Source organism: Odocoileus virginianus, chromosome 31 (genome assembly GCF_023699985.2).
Source record: "Odocoileus virginianus isolate 20LAN1187 ecotype Illinois chromosome 31, Ovbor_1.2, whole genome shotgun sequence".
In the NCBI taxonomy this organism is placed as follows: Eukaryota; Metazoa; Chordata; class Mammalia; order Artiodactyla; family Cervidae; genus Odocoileus; species Odocoileus virginianus.
Window position 1 is genome coordinate 20,028,528 of NC_069704.1, and position 16,644 is coordinate 20,045,171.

General features: G+C 40.6%; 1 protein-coding gene across 1 annotated transcript in view; it reads left to right on the plus strand.

Annotated features, from left to right (window-relative positions):
* Positions 1-16,644, plus strand: part of GRIN3A (glutamate ionotropic receptor NMDA type subunit 3A) — a 203,343-nt gene that overhangs the window by 125,274 nt on the left and 61,425 nt on the right. The window contains exons 4-5 of the mRNA XM_070459357.1: positions 6,643-6,788; positions 14,560-14,675. Of these exons, the coding sequence (XP_070315458.1) occupies positions 6,643-6,788; positions 14,560-14,675 (262 nt within the window). The remainder of the gene's footprint in view (positions 1-6,642; positions 6,789-14,559; positions 14,676-16,644) is intronic.

Here is a 16,644-nt window from a genome sequence, read left to right on the forward strand (position 1 = left end):
ACCCTAGGCCTCCCGGTCCATCACCAACTACGGGAGTTTACTCAAATTCATGTCCATTGAGTCGGTGATGCCATCCAACCATCTCATCCTCTGTCGGCCCCTTCTCCTCCCACCTTCAACATTTCCCAGCATCAGGGTCTTTTCCAATGAGTCATTTCCTCCCATCAGGTGGCCAGAGTATCGGAGTTTCAGCTTCAGCATCAGTCCTTCCAATGAATATTCAGGAATGATTTCCTTTAGGATGGACTGGTTGCATATCCTTGCTGTCCAAGGGACTCTCAAGAGTCTTCTCCAACACCACAGTTCAAAAGCATCAATTCTTTGGTGCTCAGCTTTCTTTATAGTCCAACTCTCACATCCATACATGACTACTGGAAAAACTACAGGCTTGACTAGATGGACCTTTGTTGGCAAAGTCTCTGATTTTTAATATGCTGTCTAGATTGGTCATAGCATTCCCTCCAAGAGCAAGTGTCTTTTAATTTCATGGCTGCTCGGACCATCTGCAGTGATTTTGGAGCCCCGAAAAATAACCTCTGCCACTGTTTCCACTGTTTCCCCATCTATTTACCATGAAGTGATGGGACCAGATGCCTTGATCTTAGTTTTCTGAATGTTGAGTTTTAAGCCAACTTTTTCACTCTCCTCTTTCACTTTCATCAAGAGGCTCTTTAGTTTTTCTTCACTTTCTGCCATAGGCAAGGTGTCATCTGCATATCTGAGGTTATTGATATTTCTCCCAGCAATCTTGATTCCAGCTTGTGCTTCATCCAGACCAGCATTTCTCATGATGTACTCTGAATATAAGTTAAATAAGCAGGGTGACAATATACAGCCTTGACATACTCCTTTTCCTATTTGGAAACTATCTGTTGTTCCATGTCCAGTTCTAACTGTTGATTCAGGACCTGCATACAGATTTCTCAAGAGGCAGGTCAGATGGTCTGGTACTCCCATCTCTTTCAGAATTTCCCACACTTTGTGGTGATCCACACAGTCAAAAGCTTTGGTAGGCAATAAAGCAGAAATAGATGTTTTTCTGGAACTCTCTTGCTTTTTTGATGATCCAGCAGATGTTGGCAATTTGAACTCTGGTCCCTCTGCCTTTTCTAAAACTGCTTGAACATCTGGAAGTTCACAGTTCATGTATTGCTTAAGCCTGGCTTGGATAATTTTGAGCATTACTTTACTAGCATGTGAGATGAGTGCAATTACCCAGTAGTCTGTGCCTTCTTTGGCACTACCTTACTTAGGGATTGAAATGAAAACTGACCTTTTCCAGTCCTGTGGCCATTGCTGAGTTTTCCAAATTTGCTGGCATATTGAGTGCAGTACTTTCACAGCATCATCTTTTAGCATTTGAAATAGTTCAACTGGAATTCCATCACCTCCACTAGCTTTGTTCGTAGTGATGCTTTCTAAGGCCCACTTGACTTCACATTCCAGGATGTCTGGCTCTAAGTGAGTGATCACACCATCATGATTATCTGGGTCATGAAGATCCTTTTTGTACAGTTCTTCTGTGCATTCTTGCAACCTCTTCTTAATATCTTCTGCTTCTGTTAGGCCCATACCATTTCTGTCCTTTATTGAGTCCATCTTTGCAAGAAATGTTCCCTTGGTATCTCTAATTTTCTTGAAGACATCTCTAGTCTTTCCCATTCTACTGTTTTCCTGTTTCTTTGCATTGTTCACTGAGGAAGTCTTTCTTATCTCTCCTTGCTATTCTTTGGAACTCTGCATTCAAATGGGTATATCTTTCCTTTTCTCCTTTGCTTTTCACTTCTCTTCTTTTCATAGCTATTTGTAAGGCCTCCTCAGACAGATATTTTGCTTTTTTGCATTTCTTTTTCTTGGGGATGGTCTTGATCCCTATCTCCTGTACAGTGTCATGAACCTCCATCCCTAGTTCATCAGGCACTCTGTCTATCAGATCTAATCCCTTGAATCTATTTTTCACTTCTGCTGTATAATCTTAAGGGATTTGATTTAGGTCATACCTGAATGGTCTAGTGGTTTTCCCTACTTTCTTCAACTTAAGTCTGAATTTGGCAATAAGGAGTTTATGATCTGATCCACAGTCAGCTCCCAGTCTTGTTTTTGCTGACTGTATAGAGCTTCTCCAACTTTGACTGCAAAGAATATAATCCATCTGATTTCAGTATTGACCATCAGGTAATATCCATGTGTAGAGTCTTCTCTTGTGTTGCTGGAAGAGGGTGTTTGCTATGACCAGTGTGTTCTTATAGCAAAACTCTATTAGCCATTGCCCTGATTCATTCTGTACTCCAAGGCTAAATTTTCCTGTTACTCCAGGTATCTCTTGACTTCCTACTTTTGCATTCCAGTCCCCCAGGATGAAAAGGGCATGGTTTTTTTTTGTTTTGTTTTGTTTTGTTTTGTTTTGGTGTTAGTTCCAAAAGGTCTTGTAGATCTTCATAGAACTGTTCAACTTCAGCTTCTTCACCTTTACAGGTTGGGGCATAGACTTGGATTACTGTGATATTGAAATAGGTGATACCCCACGCCCAAGGTCAGGATCTGTGGCTGCAGTTCACTGGAGTGGCTATGAGGAGATACCCCACACCCAAGGTCAGAGAAACCCCAGCAAGATGGTAGGCCCTGGAGGGGCTGTGAAGAGATACCCCATGCCCAAGGGCAATGCAGAAGTCCCAGCAAGATGGTAGGAGGGGCGAATTCACCTTTAGAATCAAACCCCATTCCCACCAGAGATGCTCAGAAGGCTCAAACAAACCTTTTGCACACCAGGATCCAGGGACCCCACAGAGACTGAGACAGAACTGTGTTTGAGCATCTCCAGTGGAGGTACGGGTCAGCAGTGGACTGCCACAGGGACGGGGCTCTGGGTGCAGCAGACTTGGGTATGGCATAAGCCTTCTTGGAGGAGGTCGCCATTAACCCCACCATAGAGCTGCCAGAACTTACACAGGACTAGGAAATAGACTCTTGGAGGGCACAAACAGAACTTTGTGCACACCAGGATCCAGGAGAAATGAATAGTGACCCCACAAGAGACTGACCCAGACTTGCCCATTGAGTGTCCAGGAGTCTCCAGCGGAGGCATGGGTCGGTGGTGACCTGCTGCAGGGTTGAGGGCAGTGAGTGTAGCGGTACATGCGTGGGATCTTTTGAAGAAGGTTGCCATTATCTTCATTACCTCCACCATAGTTTGGCCCCAGTAAATAGCAGGGAGGGAACACAGCTCCACCCATCAACAGAAAATTGAATTAAAGATTTATTGAGCACAGCCCCGCCCATCAGAACAAGACCCAGTTTCCCCCTCAGTAAGTCTCTCCCATCAGGAAGCTTCCATAGCCTCTTATCCTTCTTCATCAGAGGGCAGACAGACTGAAAACCACAATCACAGAAAACTAACCAATCTGATCACATGGACCACAGCCCTGTCTAACTCAATGAAACTATGAGCCATGCCATCTAGAGCCATCCAAGACAGATGGGTCATAGGGGAGAGTTCAGACAAAATGTGATCTACTGGAGAAGGGAATGGCAAACCACTTCGGTATTCTTGCCTTGAGAACCCCATGAACAGTATGAAAAGGCAAAGATAGGACACTGAAAGATGAACTCCCCAGGTCAATAGGTGCCCAGTATGCTACTGGAGATCAATGGAGGAATAACTCCAGAAAGAACAAAGAGATGGAGCCAAAGCAAAAACAACACCCAGTTGTGGATGTGACTGGTGATGGAAGTAAAGTCCAATGCTGTAAAGAGCAATACTGCATAGGAACCTGGAATGTTGGGTCCATAAATCAAGGCAAATTGGAAGTGGTCAAACAGGAGATGGCAAGAGTGACCATCGACATTTTAGGAATGAGTGAACTAAAATGGACTGGAACGGGTGAATTGAACTCAGATGACCATTATATCTACTACTGTTGGCAAGAATCCCTTAGAAGAAATGGAGTAGCCATCATAATCAACAAAAGAGTCTGAAATGCAGTGCTTGGATGCAATCTCAAAAACGACAGAACGATCTCTGTTCGTTTCCATCAGACTATCTGGGTTCATATTCCACATTCAACATTTACTAGCTCTGTGGTCTTGGGCAAATAACAAACTTTCTAATCTTCAGTTCCTTTATTTATAAAAGGATGGTAATAGAAATACCTCATAAGTTTATTGGGAGAGACAAAGGAAAAAATGTATGAAAAGTGTGAAAAATGGCTAAGTAGGTACCTAGCCTACATTTTATGTATGTACAAGGTGCTGTCTCAGCACAGATAAAGAGGCAGTAAATTATTTTTATTTTTGTTCTTCCTGGATAGGAGGGTGAAATTCGATAAGGCCAAAGACTTCAGACAGAGTCTTGATCTAGGCTTTCAAAAATGAATAGCTGTTGGATAAACAGAATGCTGATAAGTTTGCCTTGATCAAGCCATAGGGTTGCAATCTGCTACTGTAAGAACAGCCTAGGCCTAAGGCTTAAGGAGAATATTTTAAAAGACTAGTGAGTTTGTTCTAATAAACATCTTCTCTCCATTTGCTGCCATGACCTGGAAGGCAGGGTAATGTGGTCGGTAATAGTGCGGACTTTGAAGTGAAACAGACATAGGTTCTAATCCAATCCCTACTACTTCTAGCTGGGTGATCTTACTACTTTTATTACTTACTATTACTTGCTACATTTCACTGAGCTTCTAGTTGATTAATCCTTAAAAAAGAAGTATTACTAAAGTCCTTTTTATGAGGTTTTTATAAGGATTAATCAGGTTTTTATGAGGATTAATCAAGATAATGTAGATAAACATCAGTTAGCACATAAAAATCAATAAATGTTAGCCATTATTATTATTGATGCCTCATTAAGGTTATGCTGGCATAAAACATTAGAATTTATCCAGTGTGTGAACAATTGAACACAAGTTTATGCCATACAGCCTGTTCAACAGTGAGATAGCCAAAGAAATATCACAAAGCAGGTGGTAAGTCACTTTGTGGCAATGATTGTAGGTATTTACCTTTGTGGGCCCAGTAACTCTGAAAATTATGCAAAGCTTCCCCCCAGAAAAATATTGACATAATTTAATGACTTGCTTAATTGAATGTAGTTTTTTAACTTACAAACATGAGGCATGTTTCTTTAGCCAATCTATAAATAAATATATGGAACAACCATTGTTAATATCTTCATATATTTCCTTCCCAGGGGTGTGTGTGTGTGTGTGTGTGTGTGTGTGTACATGTGTATATATGATATATATGAGGGAGCCACAGTATTTAAAATAATTATGAATGTATGCATGCTCAGTTGTGTCCAACTCTTTGAAACCCCATGGACTGTAACCCACCAGTTACAGTGGGTTAACTCTGTATCTGGGATACATTCCCTGTTCCATGGGATAGCTCCTCTATCCATGGAATTCTCCAGGCAAGAATACTGGAGTGGGTTGCCATTTCCTTCTCCAGGGGATCTTCTTGACCCAGGGATCAAACCCACATCTCCTGCATTGGCAGGCAGATTCTTTACCACTACACCACCTGGGAAGCCCTTAAAATAACTATATACATATTTAACTTTGATCAGACCATACAAGAGCCTTTTCTTCATTTGTCATATGAGCATTTGCTTTGTTTTATTAAATATGCTTTACAAACATGATTTATACATTAGATAACATTCTATAAGGATGTGGCAAATAATTTATTGCCATATTGTTAGACCCTTTGCTGTGTCAAAACTAATTAATCTTCAAATATAAATTGTTTCTTACCAAATTCAGTGATTTCTTTATCTGTAGGTGTGTAAACAACTTAAAAAAAAAGAAAAAAAACCCGAGTTGATTCTTTTATTTGAAATAACTCTAGATCCTGTATTAACACTTCTGTGCAACTTCCATGAATTATACTGTTTCATGTACTATATCTTAATACCTCTCCTCACTGTGAGGCCTTGCATCCTGGAGAACCATGACATTACTGGATCTACTCCTGCTAGCCACCTCCCCTGTTGCTCCTAATTGTCTTACATACCATTCTATTTGAAAAAATATGCAATATGACTCAGCACTGGATAACAGAGTTATCTAAGGGAAAGAGATCATTTCATAATTATACCAAAAATAAATTCAATGAACTTAATACTACAGCATAAAGACTAATAAACATAAAAGAGGTGAATTCATGGTTTGGGGTCATGTATATTTTGATCTCAGGTTGCAGGATTTTGACTTGGCCTTTGTGTAGTTCTAATCAAGGAAGGGCACAATCTTTAATTTATTATTTTAACTTTATGCTTTGCCTAATAAGCAATTTATAATATGATTACCAAGGTTGATTTCATATGTCATTTTATAATTTCTAAAGAATTCTGACAGGCTCTCAATATAAAGAAGAAAGCTGTTTTATATTTTCTGTTTGTTGTTTTCATCTGTTTGCTTCTGAAGAAAGACTAGTTACTTGTGTGAAGATAGAACATTTATTTATGTGAAAGCTGGTATGAAAGAGCATGTACCTATGTTGGCACATGGAAATTTATGTTTATGACTGTGTTTGAAAAATTCAAGGTCATTATCAGACTCAAAAGAATGATAGAAAAAGAAAAATTTGAAAACAACTCTAGGAATAATTTTAATTCAAGACATTTCTTTTTCTGCCTCATAGCTACATCATCCCTCTCAAGGCTTCCGTTTTGGAACTGTCCGGGAGAGCAGTGCTGAAGACTATGTGAGGCAAAGCTTCCCAGAGATGCATGAGTATATGAGAAGGTACAATGTACCAGCCACCCTGGATGGAGTGGCATATCTAAAGTGAGTGTCAACCTCCTCAGTCCAAAAAGTCCTCAATGAAAAAGAAGTCTTGTTACTGATGTAATGTTTTTGGGTTTTTTTTTTTAATGTTATCTAAATATACCCATTGTGTGTTCCATAATACCTCACACCATGTGAGATCCAGGAGACAGTATGGAATAAATGTGCATATAATTATGTGACCTAGTTTTCTAGTTACCTCCACAGTCCCAAGCTGGCAGTAGCTTTGATCAAAATGCCAGTAGGGTCAGTAGTGTAGCAGATGGTGGGGGAAGTAAACGTTGGCTTGACATCACTTGGGAAAATAATGGTGCTGAAACGATCAAACACTCAGGGAATGTGGCCAGAGGATAAAGTGTCCCAAAGCAACCCTTTCCTTCACAGTGAATCTCTAAGCCTGTGAACTGTCTCCTCTTGCCACAAGGAAGTGGGATTTATCTTAGAGATTTCCTGTAGAAAAGAAATAAAATAAAAGGCAATGATTCCCATGCCTGCATCCTTCTCATCAGAATTTATGAGAAGCAATCAAGAGCAATCACATTGCCATGGCAGATTATCAGAGCTATAATTCAGGGAAGCTGAATGCAAAGGAGGATGGTGCATCTCTGGGTCTGCTCAACTAATCTGCCTGGGAGAAGGGGATGAATGGCTCCTGATAAGTGCCACAGCATGCGAGCAAGCAGTCCTCCCCCTCCTGCCTGATGGTCTCAGGACAATAACGTACATTCAAACTCCAATCCCTACAATCGTGCAGTACCAGAAAACTGGTTTCTCTATCATCAAACACAATTATCTCCCCAATGACAGCAAGACTTGGCACCTCAAATTCTTTTTAAGAAAGAAGGGAAGTACATAATTTTATGGGACATAAGTGCTCTGTATTTCTCAAAAACTCTAGTAATAAGCCCTGAAAACAATTTTATGGACTAAACTAGAGTCTAGAAAGGAAACAGTGTTCTCAGATTTTCACAGGTATATATAGTGTGAAACACTATGAAATGGCACTTTCAATTTTGTAAGAACTTTAAAACATTAGAGTCCCTCTCTGACACAGAGTTTAGTGCTCCTTTGCCCCCCAACACCTCCTTTTTATCCTCTCCATCAGGGAAATCCATGGCTGGGAAAAAGAATAAGATGTCAGGAAGACAGTGATGGCTCCCCACCAAATAGTAATGGGTGACAAAGTGGGCCCTTCTGGCAGTGTGAAAGCTGAGAAAAGCCCCCGCTGCCGCGGAGCAGTTCCACTCCACTCTGGGTATTCATTTATTCTGGAGGATTCACCTCCAAGGCCTGAGAGCTTAGTTTGCCGCACTCTAGCTGGAGAGAAGAAATTGTTAGGAAACAGGCACAGGTGAAAGAGTTGAGGCCCGAAAGAATCAACTTGTCCATGGAAATACAGCTAGCAAGTGGCACTCAGGACCAAAACCGTGTCTTTAGACTGTAGCCACTGCTGCAGGCTAGCCTGAGAACTATAACTGGAAAGCAGGTCCTTGATGTTCAAGGTACAGCCCACAGTCCAGCAACAGCCAGGTAGCAGGTAGCACCTGGGAGCGTGTGAGCAATGAAGACTCTCAGGTCCCATCACAGAATCTGCATTTTAACAAGCTCCCCAGGTGAATTACAGATTGAGGTAACTTTGGAACAAAGGTCATCATTAATGCTCTCTGCCTTCTTCCCTCTGAGCTTCTCTCTCCACCTTTGGCCCAGATACAGCCTATGCTCCTATTCACTACTCCAAAAAACCAAGGTCCCCAAGGTCCCCCTGACATACCAGTGCCATGACCTACAGGGCTCTACCCCTGGAGTCACCTATAAAGAGAAGTTCCTGTGTTAACGCTGTCCCTCCTCTCTCCCATCAGATTCCCTGAGCTTCATCCTAACTCACTTAGGACCCTGCTTTCTGAAGTGACAGTATTCCAATAAATGAATCCCTATTATAGTAATAATTACTTTATTTTTATATGTTTATATATAACTAGTTTTGTGGTGTATGTGTTATGAAATGAATGTTCAAAAAGACAGCATGATTTTATAATGGGAGAAACAACTGTAGGCCCTGCCAACTGTAAGGATGATTCAGCCAGTCTGGAAACTCATTATACCTGGATCAAACCCTGCCACTTCCTCACCAGTGACTCAGGGCCCCACGGGAGTCTGTTGGCTAATTGCTTCTTGCCTTCCTATGCAACAGAGACCTGCCATAGATAACTTCACTTTGCAATTCAAACTCATGAGGAGTTATTTAGGGATACCACTCAGATGGACCACAGGAAGTACTGGTTAGAAAAGCTGAGCCCTAACTCTTTGTACTCTTATTGCTGCCACAAATATTTACAGAGCATTAGTAAATGGTAACTTGGTCCTGTGTAGCTCCCAAGGTACATTTTGGTACTGTGAGAATAAAGCTTTCATTAGAGAAATACCTTTCAGCTTGATTTTTATTTTACTGCCAGGATTCCATTAAGGTTTCTAATCCTCAGCTTCCAGGATACATTTCATATACTAAGCCCTTTCTGAAGCTTCCCACAGCTCTGGAGCTGAAAGATGTTTTTCATTTTGGTTGAAGTTAAACATAGTAAAAAAGATTTATGAGCATGGCCCTGCCCATCAGAACAAGACCCCTTAAGTCAGTCTCTCCCATCAGGAAGCTTCTATAAGCCTCTTGTCCTACTCCATCAGAGGGCAGACAGACTGAAAATCACAATCACAGAAAACTAACCAATCTGACCACATGGACAACAGGCTTGTATAACTCAATGAAACTATGAGTCATGCCATCTAGGGCCATCCAAGACGGACGATCATCGGGAAGAATTCTGACAAAATGTGGTCCAGTGGAGAAGGGAATGGCAAACCACTTCGGTATTCTTGCCTTGAGAACCCCATGAACAGTATGAAAAGGCAAAAGATAGGACACTAAAAGATGAACTCCCCAGGTCAATAGGTGCCCAATATGCTACTGGAGATCAGTGGAGAAATATCTCCAGAAAGAATGAAGACATGCAACAAAGCAAAAACAACACCCAGTTGTGGATGTTACTGGTGATGGAAGTAAAGTCCAATGCTGAAAAGAGCAATATTAAATAGGAAACAGGAATGTTAGGTCCATAAATCAAGGCAAATTGGAAGTGGTCAAACAGGAGATGGCAAGAGTGACCATCGACATTTTAGGAATGAGTAAACTAAAATGGACTAGAATGGGTGAATTGAACTCAGATGACCATTATATCTACTACTGTTGGCAAGAATCCCTTAGAAGAAATGGAGTAGCCATCATAGTCAACAAAAGAGTCTGAAATGCAGTACTTGGATGCAATCTCAAAGACGACAGAATGATCTCTGTTCATTTCCAAGGCAAACATTCAATATCACAGTAATCCAAATCTCATCCCTGACCAGTAATGCTGAAGAAGCTGAAGTTGAACAGTTCTATGAAGACCTTCAAGACCTTCTGGAACTAACACACACACACAAAAAAAACGTTCTTTTTGTTATGCGGACTGGAATGCAAAAGTAGAAAGTCAAAAGATACCTGGAGTAACAGGCAAATTTGGCCTTGGAGTACAGAATGAAGCAGGGCAAAGGCTAATAGAGTTTTGTCATAAGAACACACTGGTCATAGCAAACACCCTCTTCCAGCAACACAAGAGAAGACTCTACACATGGACATCACCAGATGGTCAATACTGAAATCAGATGGATTACATTCTTTGCAGCCAAAGATGGAGAAGCTCTATAGGGTTAGCAAAAATAAGACTGGGAGCTAAGTGTGGATCAGATCATGAACTCGTTATTGCCAAATTCAGACTTAAATTGAAAAAAGTAGGGAAAACCACTAGACCATTCAGGTATGATCTAAATCAAATCCCTTAAGATTATATAGTGGAAGTGAGAAATAGATTCAAGGGATTAGATCTGACAGAGTGCCTGAAGAACTATGGATGAAGGTTCGTGACATTGTACAGGAGGCAGTGATCAAGACCTTCCCAAAGAAAAAAATGCAGAAAGGCAAAATGGTTGTCTGAGGAGACCTTACAAATAGCTGTGAAAAGAAGAGAAGTGAAAAGCGAAGGAGAAAAGGAAAGATACACCCATTTGAATGCAGAGTTCCAAAGAAATAGCAAGGAGAGAAAAGAAAGCCTTCCTCAGTGATCAACGCAAAGAAACAGAGGAAAACAATAGAATGGGAAAGACTAGCAGATGTCTTCAAGAAAATTAGAGTTACCAAGGGAACATTTCATGCAAAGATGGGCACAATAAAGGACAGAAATGGTATGGACCTAACAGAAGCAGAAGATATTAAGAAGAGGTTGCAAGAATGCACAGAAGAACTGTACAAAAAGGATCTTCATGACCCAGATAATCATGATGGTGTGATCACTCATCTAAAGCCAGACATCCTGGAATGTGAAGTCAAGTAGGCCTTAGGAAGCATCACTATGAACAAAGCTAGTGGAGGTGATGGAATTCCAGTCGAGTTATTTCAAATGCTAAAAGATGATGCTGTGCAAGTGCTGCACTCAATATACCAGCAAATTTGGAAAACTCAGCAATGGCCACAGGACTGGAAAAGGTCAGTTTTCATTCCAATCCCTAAGAAAGGCAATGCCAAAGAATGCTCAAACTGCTGCACAGTTGCCCTCATCTCACACGCTAGTAAAGTAATGCTCAAAATTCTCCAAGCCAGGCTTCAACAGTACATAAACCATGAATTTCCAGATGTTCAAGCTGGATTTAGAAAAGGCAGAGGAACCAGATATTAAATTACCAACATCCATTGAATTATCGAAAAAGCAAGAGAGTTCCAGGAAAATGTCTATTTCTGCTTTATTGCCTAGGCCAAAGCCTTTGACTGTGTAGATCACAACAAGCTGTGGCAAATTCTTCAAGAAATGGGAGTACCAGACCATCTGACCTGCCTCTTGAGAAATCTGTATGCAGGTCTGGAAGCAACAGTTAGAACTGGACATGGAACAACAGACTTCTTCCAAATAGGAAAAGGAGTAAGATTTCTTGAGAAATCTGTATGCAGGTCAGGAAGCAACAGTTAGAACTGGACATGGAACAACAGACTTCTTCCAAATAGGAAAAGGCTGTATATTGTCACCCTGCTTATTTAACTTATATGCAAAGTACATCATGAGAAATGCTGGACTGGATGAAGCACAAGCTGGAATCAAGATTGCCGGGAGAAATATCAATAATCCCAGATATGCAGATGACACAAGTCTTATGGCAGAAAGTGAAGAAGAACTAGAGTCTCTTGATGAAAGTGAAAAGTGAGAGTGAAAAAGTGGCTTAAAACTCAACATTAAGAAAACTAAGATCACAGCATCTGGTCCCATCATTTCATGGCCAATAGATGGGGAAACAATGGAAACAGTGACAGACTATTTTTGGGGGCTCCAAAGTCTCTGCAGATGGTCACTGCATCCAGAAATTAAAAGACACTTACTCCTTGGAAGAAAAGTTATGACCAACCTAGATAGCATATTAAAAAGCAGAGACTTTACTTTGCCAACAAAGATCCATCTAGTCAAAGCTATGGTTTTTCCAGTAGTCATGTGTGGATGTGAGTGTTGGACTATAACAAAAGCTGAGTGCCAAAGAATTGATGCTTTTGAACTGTGGTGTTGGAGAAGACTCTTGAGAGTCCCTTGGACAGCAAGGATATGCAACCAGTCCATCCTAAAGGAAATCAGTCCTGAATATTCATTGGAAGGACTGATGCTGAAGCTGAAACTCCAATACTTTGGCCACCTGATACAAAGAACTGACTCATTGGAAAAGACCCTGATGCTGGGAAAAATTGAAGGCAGGAGGAGAAGGGGCTGACAGAGGATGAGATGGTTGGATGGCATCACTGACTCAATGGACATGAGTTTGAGTAAACTCCTGGAGTTGGTGATGGACAGGGAAGTCTGGCTTGCTGCAGTCCATGGGGTCGCAAAGAGTCGGACACAACTGAACTGAAACATAGGCTTCATTGTAACTCAAATCCAATACCCCTGGAAAGATTATTCTTTTTTTTTAGATTTTTTTTTATATTATTCATTTTGAAGTGGCTATTTCACTTTCTGGAAGAGTATAAAGAGGAAGTGATGGTCATTGGCACCAAGAAGGGAAGCTGACCTACTCAATATATGTCAGTGTGTGTCAGACAAACCAATCATAAAGGTACTTGCTGCTCAATGATGAATCTTAGAGGTGTTTAGTGGTGTCCTTCTCTTTTAGATTTTTTATAGCCCAATATTCTCCTCTGAGTTTAGAATCTACCCCTCTGTACTGAATTCCAATAGCCTCATTTTTGGTTCTAAGAGAGGAAGGACTGGACCCAGATAGAACAGAGAAGAGTTGTTCTCTTTACCAAGCTCATTAGACAACCCTGAGGGTCAAAAAGGCTTTATTAAATGTTTTATTACCTTTCCAAAAATTATTGAGATAGCTGAAAACAAAGAGCCATTTGCATATACCTTAAATAGTTCCCTGTGAAACTCATTCTCCCTTGCCTCCTTTGTGAGTGGAGCTCAACTGGTGCTGACCACCTTCCTGGGGACCATTTCTGCGCCTATGTTAAAAAATGGGGGAGAATACAAAAAGGATGCACAAAGTGTCTGTTGCTATCTTGAGCCCAGCCCACAGCCAATTCACTGTTACAGTCCAGAAATACTTGCCTTTAAATGATTTTTGCCTGAACTGTCTCCTGGGATGGGAGTGAAACATGAATCTCTGGAATTATATTAATAAATCAGACCACAAAGACCTGATTTACATATGCTTCCTCTTCCATTTATTAAACATCAGCTATGGACTTTAGAGACCTGAACTCTTTTTTCCCCAAGAGTGCTGGATCTCTTATTTGCACTTCTTTATTATGTACTCCCAAGTGTAAAATAATGCCTGATCTCTGGAGAATATGACAGTGATCATGACAGAAAGAATGAAGAATTTTCACATATTGATTAATGAGATCGCCTAGCTCCAACACTTACTGGCTTGTGAACTAGATCAACTTATTTCAACTCTCTGAACCTCAATTCCTTCACTTGTTAAAATAGGATACTAACACCCCCTTCGAGTGAAAATGAAAGTGATAGTCGTGCAGTCATGTCTGACTCTTTGCAACCCCATGGACATGGGATTTCCCAGGCAAGAATACTGGAGTGGGTTGTCATTTCCTTCTCCAGGGGACCTTCCCAACTCAGGGATTGAACCTGGGTCTCCTGCATTACAGGCAGATTCTTTACCATCTGAGCTACCAGGGAAGCCCACCTCCCTCTTCAGGGTCATTATAAAGGGCATGGAGAACAATAAATATAATGCCTACACCAAGGAGTCATTTGGAGGACTTCATTCGGTGGTCCAGTGGGTTGACTCTGCACTTCCACTACAGGGACAGTTTGATCCCTGGTTGGGAAACTGAGATCCTACATGTAGCACGACCAAAAAGAAAAAATGGTCATTCAGTTAATGTACGAGAAATGAACCTTGACTATTTATCTTTGCACTCAATTCAGGGTCGCTCTGGTTTTGTTGTTCAATTTAGACCCCCTGGATAGATGTCGTGCTCTCTGTTAAGAGTGTCTGTTTCCCCTGGTCTTCTCTCTGCAGGTCAGTGAGATGTCACCAAGGCAGAGCCAGCAGCTGCCCAGGCTGCACTGCCCTTACTGTCAGATGTCTGCTCCCTAAACAAAAGCTAGCTGTCAGACTTGGTGTTTCCTGTCTATTAATGAATCATTTTCCACTTTTCTTATTTTGGTCTTAAACACAGGAATGATCCAGAGAAACTAGATGCCTTCATCATGGACAAAGCCCTTCTGGACTACGAAGTGTCAGTAGATGCTGACTGCAAACTTCTAACTGTGGGGAAGCCATTTGCCATAGAAGGTATTAATCAATCATTCTTGATGCACTTTTACTCTAGATGTGTTCAGTCTGCCAACCTAGCAAGTCACAAATGCCAGTGTCTGAGGCAAAGAGCTATTTATCTTCCTTTGTTTTCATTTTCAGCTCTTAAGCAATCAGCTATTAAGTTGCTGAAGTTAGGTATTTATTTTCTACCTACTCCACCAACATATTTTTATCCAATTGTTAGAAAAACAACAACCAAAATATCATTGTTATCCAAATGGTGTTGCTTCAGATATCTGGGAATGTGACACAGTGTAGTAAACAGGGAGTCTAGTTTTAATTTAATGTGTATTTTCTAATGGCCAAATCCTATAATGAATATGATACTAAAACTAGAATGATCGTGTTACAACTAGAAGGACCCCAGTGTTGATTTAACCCAAGCTGCTCAGTTTTATCCACAAGAAAGTTCAGAGACAATATATTACTTTCTCATAATCACACAATTAGATGATAATACTGAAATTAGAATATAAATCTCATAGTCCTTAAATAAATGTTTCCACTAGTTCAAAAATAAGTAGAAAAAAAAATCAACCTCTGTAATTTAGTAACCTCTAAGTGTCCTAAACAAAACTTTGCTTGGGACCTCAGGTTTGTCCTCCTCCCCACTGGCAGCAAATTTTTGCTTTCAACTTGGTCAGTCAATCAATCAAACTTCAGGACCAAAGAAAGATTGCATTGTCAGTAGCTCCTTTCATTCTGGACAACAGTTGATATATGGAGCCAATAGTCTGAACCAGCAAATTTCACATCTCCAATTCCCAGCTTCCCTCCTCTGGCAGTACACACTGGCTCCCAGAACAGCCATGCTCACTTGTCAGAAAGCATTTTGACTAGAAATAATCCCATGGGGATGCTCAAGTCTTATTTCCAAAAAACTATACTTTCCTGTATGTTAACTAGTATATCAAGGCTATTCAGATTCCAGTTCTCCAACCACAGTTGGTCTCTGTCTTTCCTAAACACATCAGCAGTTTTTTTTTTTTCCCATCTTCATTTTTGTGATGAATGAGAATGTAACAGCTGATGCTGTTTCTTTGAAACTTCTCCTAAGAGAAATCAATCCCCTCTCCAGGCAAAGTGACCTCTGCCTTAGCCTGGAATAGAACGCAGGAAGAGAGACATTTAGTGGTAGGGGTTTTCTGTTGAGACAATAGTGACAGAGACACAATTGTGTAGAAGGGCACAAAAAGAGAAACCAAAGAAAAACTCGAAAACCAAAAGAATGTTGATTATATAACCACATTTCGATGTAACAGTGGAAAATTTCCCATTTGTGTGGCATCTGGGTAAATGGAAAGGATGTTATTTCCTTTTTCTATCCTAGATACACTGGGTAATTGAAGTCCCTTTTGCCATTAGCAGCTGTTAACAATGAATCATTTGTAGTGGGTAAAAGAATGAGGGACTCTTGTTTTCCACCTTTGTTTTCAGGGGGCAACTCTATCTTGTCAAAAGGCAGTGGTGAAATGGCTTGTTTGCCTCTGCGAGACCCCAGTGCCAGATGCCACACAATTAATTCTCCACTGGTTTCCTGTTCACATTTCCATCTGTGCTCATGAGACTTGGTGTCTTACAGTCTCCATCATCTCCAGACACCACATTGTTTTCCAAGGGAATAAATACAAAATGGCTCAGGGAAACACTCTCTCTGCAAGACAGCAGAAAGACTATAGACTTGAATACAGAGAATATTCTCATCATTGTTGGTCTATTCTTAAAAAAGCCACTGCTGGTTTATTCTGGGTGATGTGCAAATCAGAAATTTTAATTCAATACAGCCTCTGTGAACAAGTTTACAACCTGAAAGCAGAACTTGGTAAAACACAAAGTAAGGACACTTATAAGTTACAAAAAAACAATGTGATAGAGATACTAATAAAACTCTTGACTGTAGCTTTAAAGAAAAAGTTCATCTAATAGATTTTAATGGAATATTTCT